Source organism: Antrostomus carolinensis, unplaced genomic scaffold (assembly GCF_000700745.2).
Source record: "Antrostomus carolinensis isolate BGI_N321 unplaced genomic scaffold, ASM70074v2 scaffold17423, whole genome shotgun sequence".
Lineage (NCBI taxonomy): Eukaryota > Metazoa > Chordata > Aves > Caprimulgiformes > Caprimulgidae > Antrostomus > Antrostomus carolinensis.
The window spans coordinates 30,025-39,105 of record NW_010307456.1 but is presented as its reverse complement, the minus strand read 5'-3'; the positions used below and the strand labels follow the sequence as shown (position 1 = coordinate 39,105).

Here is a 9,081-nt window from a genome sequence, read left to right as displayed (position 1 = left end):
TTCCCTTTCTACCTTCCTGGACACAGAGGAAGCAACCAGCTTTCCCCTGGCTACCTAAATCAATCTGACAGTCGCTGGGAAAGCAGGAACATGGTGTAGATAAAATCCAGGGCCAGAGAAAGCACCTTCCTACCCACTCCAACTGTGAAGCCCCTCCAGTGTGTCTCACAGACATCTACTCCCTGAAACAATATGGGAAGGTCAAACTTGCACTGCTGCATGTTATTATTGCTCAGAAAAAATCAGGCAGTGGTGTTTATTAATCTACCAAGGAAGAGAGACAACAGTTTTCATGGTTGTACACAGTATATATTTTTAACTTCAGCCCTCTTGGAGGTAGACATGCCAGGATCACGTGCAGGAACCCTGTACAGGGGTCAGGAGCAAATCCTTGTGCTGTCAGAGGGACAGAAATTGCCATGCCAGGGTGGCAAACCCCGGGGCCACACAGGAGAACACTAGTAAGCCACTGAGGACACCTTAACTTCATGAGGAGAGTAAATATGTACTCCCTACCTGCTTTCTATATGCAAGTGTGGAGGAGACAGCTGGCAAGTTCAACCTTCTGCCCTTCTACTCGTGTGGGCAGTGAGCTTTCATCTCTGCACTTGACAGCAACCAACTGCAGCGAAGTGAGGAGAAGGAGAGAAACTTGAAAGCTAGAAAGCAAGGGCAGGAGAAATGTTGGTGCATGACACAAAAGGGGACCACAGAACTTCCCAAACTAAAAGTTGTGGCCCAAGCTCCTGTAGCTGCCTGACTGGCTTCAGAAAGGGACATCCCTCCGCTGATGTACTGAACAGTGTTTGAATGCACTAGGTGTCTGCTTGCCTCTTATTGATTTCGAAGGCCAAAGGGTTCCCTAATGGTCATCTGGTCTAACTTTGTCCACAACAAGGGTATTTTGCCGACATAAAGTCCGATCCATATTCTAGCAAGCGATTTGTTTCCAAATAGAAAGGGCAAAGGACGGAGGGACTTGCTACAGCTGGTGACAATCCCAATTAATCCTCAACCCTAATTCATCCCATTTTCCACTGGCAGATGTAGCTCTTGCTCTCTCCTGGATGTACTGTCCACTTTGACACCCACGTTTCAAAAAGGGGAAGACTTCTGCCAAAAGAAATCTAGGCCAGTGCTGCAGATTAAGGAAAGAAAAACCACCTCAGCTGATGCAACCAACTACAAAAAGCTCCATGATCTCTCAGATACTGCATGTGAGCCAAGGCAGGAGATGAATCAAAAAGGCTATGGCATCTCACAGCTTGTTACACCTGTGCTTTGAAGGTACACTTGGATGTTACTGTCTAGTTTTAAACACAGACAACCCTGTCCTGAATTCCCTTGCCTAGGAGCAGACCGAGCCTTCCTCTTGTCATCCCAGGAGCTCCTATTCAGAGACAGCTGGACGTGGGTCCCCCTCAGCTCTTTTTCAGAGAGGGAGGTGGGCAATGAGAATGAAAATCAGAATGCAGAGTTCATTATGTGCTGGTTAAAAGAGTTTTCCTTCCGCATGGGCGGCAGGGGTCCTGCCGAGACCGAATGTGCTTTACCCCCATCTGTATGTTAAACAGGTACAGATGGGGAAAGGCTGGAAGGTCAACGTTTGAGATGCTTTCTTGGTTACAATAAGCACACGCTCTTAAAGCTTGTCACATGGCCTGCAGCTGCAACACTACTTTCATAGCCTGCTACCTCAATCTCAGCCTTCCACACACCTGCTCTTCAACCACCAGTGCCGTACTCAGAAAGTGGAACAGGAATTCTGCAAGAGCAAACTCCTCTCCCACCAATACATCACAGTAAAAACTTTTTAAGAGGTTGCTTGGATTAAGCGTAGACCCAGTTGTAGGGTTGCTCTGCAGTGAGGGGAACCAGGAGCAACCACATCATCACCAGCTCCCTTGTTTTTCTTCTCCAAGCCACCCCTGGAGATGGTGCTTCTCTATTCAGCACCTTCTCCAAAATTCCACCATGCTACATGGCAACACCATCTCCTCAGGAAAGGAAAGCAGAACAAAGCCATCGAGAGCAAAGCAACAGCCCTGGCTGAACACAGAGATGCACAGAAAACTAGCAGAGATCAGTAGAGGGGAAAGAAAGAAGGTTGTTTTCTAATTATACTTTCATTTTAAATGGAGAAGTGTTGGGGTGAGAAGCTGCAGGAGAACTGCCTCAGTCAGCAGAATGAAAGACAGCCCCTGTGACTAGCTTTCAGATAAGACATCAAGAAGCTGATAACTCTCCAAGACCCTGAGAAACCACGCTTACAAAAATATATGCAGGAGATTTGTTTCAGAAAGTCTGCATGGGAAAGGCATTTGGCAGACGAGAAAGGATCAGAATCTCTTCCAAGAAAAGTGTCTCCATGTACTTTACAATCACAAATCAAACCAGTTGGGCCTTGAAGCTTCAAATTTACTTTCCTCTTTTGTCCTCCTCATTGCAGGCTGGTGCCTTGGATTGCTACCGAGTGGTTTGGTGTGTCACACCATGGAATTTATAGACTGCAAACTTCTGCTGGACACAGCTAAAAATCCCTGTGAAGCCTTAGTGACTGGCCTTCTTAAAATACTTAAATTGAATTGCCAGGGCCTGTATGTAGCACTTCAGATGCCTGAAGCTTCCAGAGTCCCAGGGGAAGTTTATACAATAGCATTTATAATCGCAATTGAACATCTTGGGAACACCACACACCACTTGCGGGTGAGGTGGTGGAGAGAGCAAGATGCTAAAAAGCCCAAGTAGTGTACAAAGCTCTTCTAAGAATATTGGAAATTTTCATGGCATGGTCAACATCATATTGGTTGCACATATTATATAGTCTCCTTGAACATGAAATCCATAATTACAGCAAAACACAACTCCATATGGGAAAAGGAGAAGTTACAGGAAACTTTGCAAAGTCACTAGCTCAAGATGGTTGCTGAAGAAGGACCAACTGGTAACATACTATACTACAACAATGCTAGGGGATGAGAAAAAGGGCTTCCAACCAGAGTCCAGAACTTCTCTGTATTGTGTTCAAAGATGATTTAAGATAGGGACACAAGTATGGCACTCAAAAGCCAGGCTATTTTAAACTGCAGCGACGTGTCTCCTGCACTGCATGCCAACCCACGTCTGTACATAACGAGCTGCCATTTTATTCCTTCTACATCCTGCCTTAAACCCATCTCTTCCACAATATCTACAAAACAGCACTGTGCAGCATGGGATGGGAAACCATAAAATATATAATTCCTATTTTCTGCTTCTCCTTGTGCATTTCCACTGGTGTTCCACCCCAGCAGTCTGGTCCCAGCCCTCTGAGGCATGACAGTTTCCTGTGATTTTTCTCAGATTGTACCTAGTGAGATAGAACTCTGATTTTTGGGGCATCATAAAAAGAAAAAGAAAAAAAAAAAACCCAACAAAAAAACCCCCAAAACCTGAACACTTATGAACAAAGCATTTGAAAGTTTGGAAACTCTGAGCTAAGATTCCACAAGCAGCTCTCTCTCTTGGCGTGCCCTGTCCCCAGGATAGCTCTATCCCAGTAGCCCAGCCATAGTTCCCCCTACGCTACATTAGTACTTTTCCTAATATAAACCATGTGTCCTCACAACAGCAGCTTATTAGTCACTTTAATAACAATTACTGACTACATCAAAAGCCATTTACCTAGAAACTCTCCCAGGAGAAGCCAGCTTCACTAGTCTGGTCTGTCTACCAGCTGCAAATCAAACCCTTCTCCCAGATTTCCATCGTGTCAGGTAAGGGATAATACCTTCACATCCACACGATCCTCGGGGTATCTATCACTGTCTAACACTATTACTCTCTCCAGAAAGATCACAAGTAATTCCTGCCTTTCTTATTTGTCCCCTGTTTTGATCTGGGCTTGGTACTGATCCAGATACCGTGATGACCAGGAACCATGTTTTCTTCAGTGCCAGTTCCAGCTGAAGGTGAAGAATGCTTCAGCTTGGTTGGGGTTTGGTTTTAGCTTCTCAAAACCTCCTGTTCCACAAAGTTCACAATGAGCTGAATGAAAGGCACTTCAAATATTCAGGTAACTGTCTGTGATACAGAAGACACAGGCTGAAGTATGGTAGAGGTTGTTTGCAGAATCTACATTCACATTTCCAGAATTTCAAATACTTTGCTACAAGTTGTATTTTACAGTTCCTCTATTTTAAAGCGTGCTATTTCAAATTATGTTTATATCAACAATGAGCTAAAGATTGCTTTACAAAGAGAAGCAGCAGCGTTTTCATTTGTCCCAGGTTTATTGTCTCAAAGAGCAGTTATGCTTGCACAGTTTTTCATAAATACCTACTACTGCTTCACTACCTCCATTCAGGGAAGGATCCAGACCTGTATTTCTGAGCAGCCAGCTGGGCTACCTCTGAAAACCCACTGCCAGCTGGTGAGCCAGTAGCAGACCCTCAGATCTGGGACAAATTCAGATGAGCCATAGGAAAATGTTCTTGCCTGGGGAGAGCAGTTATTTGCTTCTCAGTCAAAGGCCAACCTTCAGGATCATCTGTTCCAGTTTATACCAATTCACCAGTGACAACTGCTCCCTGACATTAAAAAAAAACCCAACAAAAACCCAACCAAATACACACACACACAAATAATCTCCCTTTCATAATGTCATGGCATCTATAGATAGATATTGCAAGTAATTCACATTATATTGGTCTTCCTTCATGGAGGAACCAGTTGTCCCAGGCAACTCACTGGACCAAGCAGACAGCAGCTATAGTTCACAGGCTAGCTGCAGCAGTGAGGGAGAACCATCTTTATAACCACACTTGTGGGAATAGCATGAAGAAGTTTTACTCCTGTTAGGCTTGGAAAATGCCTTCACCCTCCACAGCTCATCAAGAGGCAAAAGTACTGTAGCAACAGAGCAGTGAGACTCATTGGTGAGAGGGCAGTAACGTGGCAGTCCTGCCTTGTTCTCTTTCAAGAAAGAATATTTCCCATCTTTTTCTGCTTCCAAAAGCTTAGGACAGAAAGAGTAATGGCTCAGTCAGATGCTGCCTGCCATTTGCTCCAACAGCTTTGCCAGCACACAGTAGATCCATGCAGCAGGACAAAGGTGATGCTAGTGCAGTCCAGCTAAAGATGGGTGGTTGGCACCATCCAAGACAACAAAGCAGCCAGAAAATATTCTCCAGAAACCTGGCGATGAAGACCCTCCCCCACTAGCTGGTACCACAGACTAAAGGCCATGCTGCTCGGTCCTCATTTCTGCTGCCACTTGTGCTTTTGCTAGCACGATTTGTCCAACACGTTGGCACATCCTCCTTTTCACCGTACCGCTGTCCTCACAGTGCAGCCTGCTCGAGGACTGTGGTCCCAGCTGCCCAATCTTGTCGTGTAGCATCTAAACCTTGTTCTACACCAGCTCCCCCAAAAATATCCAGCTGTATTTCCTCGTTAGGTTTAAGATATAAATAAACATCTGCAGATGACCTTGCTATCTAACTCATTTGTCAAACCTACATTTGAACATCAGTACGTGGCAAAGCACCAGTGTGCAGGGCTTCCCCAGTGCAGCAGTGCAACTGGTGAGGAAAGCTCTTGCAGAGTGTACACAGCCTCTGATGGAAGCTGCCACCAGCCCTGTAGGACTTGCTGCTACACTATCAGTGATGACAAAGGTAAACCAAGTCAACTGGAGCACGCAGCCCTCATCCCTCACCCCCTGAGCCATGCCACCTTGATGTCTGATTTCGAATCAGTGCTTTCCGATTCACCTGCAGCTTGCAAATGCCAAATCCAACTCCACAGGCCAACAAACAGCTCACACTGCAGCAAACCAACCACTCCCCCAAAAGTAACCTCATGCTCCTCCTTCACAGGCAACCAAGAGTGGTCAGGAACCCTGAGATACTTTCTGCTTTGCTGCTGCTAAGAAGTGAATATAGCCAAGGGACACAGAAAGAACGGTAAGGACTCGGCTCCTCTCCTCGGGCAGGACAGATTTGTACAAATGTTTTTTCTACTGGATAGGTGCTGCTCCACCCCCAGCTGCACTGATTTCACCAGAAGAAGTCTAAGATCACCAGTTATCCTATTTTTTGTTTTCTAGAGCATACATTTCTCCTAGCAGGAAGGCAGGGAGAAGGGTACTATACTAGCAGAAGGGACAATGCCATGAGTATCCTGTCCTGGTTTCAATTCCTGGTTCTGTTTTCCTTGTTCCCCCATGATGACAGGAGCTGGAAGTGCACTCAGGCCCTGGATCCAGAGGGGTGGAGGTGGGGGTAAAGAGGGAAGGAGGAAGACGAGAGAGAGGAGGACACATTATGCTCCTGAGCAATTCCTGCTATTCAGTCAACCAACCGTTGGGTTGTGTCTTCGTTGCAGAGGACAGGAAGGCGGACAGCAAGTCATCCATCACACGTTCCCTCACTTCTCCCTGCTCCTCTCAAGCCCTCACCCTTATATCCTGAAAGATTTCAGTGTGATATGATTGTAAACAGTTAAGGATTCCTCCAGTGCTAAGCCCACTACAAGCTGGGCCCACCCCCTCCCCCATTATGTACAATACATTCACCAACAACAGAAATTTATTTAAAAAGGCAACAGGTTAAATTCTGTAAACTGGATCCAGCTCCAAAACACACACGTTAATACTACAAGTAAAATTCCATCATCATCATCATCCTCTTCCACCCTGAAAAATATACCTGAGTTTAGCAGTCAATGAAAGTTTCCGCCCCCACCCCCACCCTCCCCCACCCCAAAAACCCCTCAAACCCTGAACGAGACGCAGTCTCCAGTCATGGAAAGCCACTAGTTTGCGATGCTCGCCCTGTGGTGGCGAGCCAGCTGCTTGGCTGGCTGGGGCCCAGCACCGCTCCAGGTTTCCAACACAAAAGCCATCGTGGCACCGTGTTCCACGGACCCTGGGAAGCTACATGCTGCTCTGGCGAAGGGAGGGTGGGAGGAAGGCCTGCCCCTCCTCCCCCTTGTCCAAATCACATGTGGCTTTCATCTTCGTGAGGTCCTTCCTTCCTCGGACTAGCTCTGGAAGAGGAAGAACAAGAGTTGGAGGCTTTAACTGGCAGCTTTAGAAAGGGATAACCTCATGACTGCATGCAACCACTTCAAAGCACTATCAGCCCACCCAGGTTTATAGCTAAGACTATAGAAACACCCCCAACTCCTCTGCAGAGCACTTCCCAACTTCTTCCAATGCTTCCGCCTCTCATCAAACACTTCACTCCTTTAACCTTTAGTGGGAAGAGAAAGACTCGCATTTCAACTCTGCTCTCTTGAGCAGCCCTTACTTGATCCAGAGGCAACGCTGATGGTTTTTGTGACGTCAGATCTTCTCGGGACATGGTTGCTGTGGGCATCTTCGGGAAGGGAACTTGAGCCTGATGCATTTGCATTCTGGAGTCAGGTTGAATGGAGAGAGTTTTAACACATGAACATCAAGAGTAAATTCCATCTACATGGTTGAATGCATAGATACAACATTCACCTACGAGCATGTTTCTCATGTATTCTTCTTTCTGACTTCCCTCTAAAACACAACCTTTAACCCACACCACTCCCCCAACAGCTTAGCTGTAAGCCAAGCTCCCTGAATACCAGAAGAAGGACTGTCACACTGGGACTATGACAAAACAGTAACAAGCAAAGCACATTTATAAAAATCTAAACAGAGAATTTTTGGAGTAGTAGAACTTTCCGCTTGGGAATAAAATGTGATATGCATAGTCTCAGTGAGAAGTCATTTTCTGTGAGAGAAATTTGAGACAGAGAAGAAGGGTAAAGCAAGAGAAGGGGAAAAAGGGGACAACATTAAAGGAGCTCATAACAAGAGGCTAATTTCCACTTTAGTTGGCTACTCTGCCCTGCTGTGAGAAAGATGCAATAAAATTCTTGCAAAGAGAATGGCAAGAGATCATTTGATTAAGAGATGCCCAACCCTGGATGACATATGAACAAAACACAGTCAGATGAACCAAAGCACTGGTGTGGGGATGGGTGGGACAGGCTAACAGGCCCCCATGATTGCTACTTGTTTTAAGGAGCTGCAACAAGACTCTTTCTCCAGCGTAAAGAGACCTCGTACTCCAAGGATCTAATGGTCACCTGTTAGCCTCTCAGCAGCACTTGCCATCTGCTCTGACTTCAAGCCATGTTCTTTCAAGGATATCCAACACTTATCATCACCCAGGCATCACCCCCCTCCCACCCTGCCTTCTCACAGAAAACACGCTCTTACCCCGAGGGTCTATACAAGTCCTGGGGTGGCCCCCCCATGCCACCTCCACTGCCTCTCTGCTCCATCAGCAAGGCTTGAAAGTGACCTACGTTCTCCTCCCGGCAGCGGTACAGGGGTCCCTCCTGAGAGAGGCCGTTAGCCTGGCTGGAGGCCGGATGATGAGACAGGTGAGCATTCATGGGTGATCCATATGTCCTGGGCTGGAAATGACTGGTAGGATGCCGGGATGCATAAGGAGAGCCAGTCTGTAGCATCACCCCATGGGGAGGGAAAGCCGACGGGCCAAATCCCATCCCTGAACCCAGGTGTGGTGGTGGGGCTCCATAGAGGAACTCCCCTGCTGCCACCGAACTTTGCCTCTTCGTGGCTGCATTGTGGTTGTCCAAATCAAGGAACTCTTTGGGACTCTCCGGTCTTTCCTGGGACTCCTCAGACTTCTCGTCTTCAGGTCCCAGCTCCTGCCCGTCGTTCGGAGAAACCTCTTTGGCACTCGCTACGTCCATGCGGTTGGGAGAGGCCAGGGCAGCGCTCAGAGCCTCGCAGCCCTGCAAGCTGCTGGTGGACCCCCGCTCTGGGAAAGGGGGTCTGGCCAAGGGCGGGTGGGTGGTGGGGTGCCCGCTGGGACTGGCCTGGGGGTGCAGAGGCCTCTGCCAGTCTGAGTAGCCCTGTGGACAGGCGTAGTAGGGCGGTCGCTGGTAGTGGTGGTAGGAAGGCTGAGGTTGGGGTTGGTAGGGGTAGGGCATGCCCTGGGGGGGCCGATACCGGGGGAAGACACCGGGGTGGGCGCTGCTTGGCTGGAAGCCCTGGGGGGGAAAATGCTGTGGGTGGGAGGCAGGAGGAGG

General features: G+C 47.6%; 1 protein-coding gene across 1 annotated transcript in view; it reads right to left on the bottom strand.

Annotated features, from left to right (window-relative positions):
• Positions 1-6,581: 6,581 nt before the first annotated feature.
• Positions 6,582-9,081, bottom strand: part of CECR2 (CECR2 histone acetyl-lysine reader) — a 25,451-nt gene continuing 22,951 nt past the window's right edge. Inside the window, 3 exon segments of the mRNA XM_029084369.1 lie at positions 6,582-7,029; positions 7,293-7,398; positions 8,240-9,081. The exon segment at positions 8,240-9,081 is cut by the window's right edge and continues 42 nt beyond it. Coding sequence (XP_028940202.1) covers positions 7,024-7,029; positions 7,293-7,398; positions 8,240-9,081 — 954 coding nt within the window. The 3' untranslated portion in view covers positions 6,582-7,023.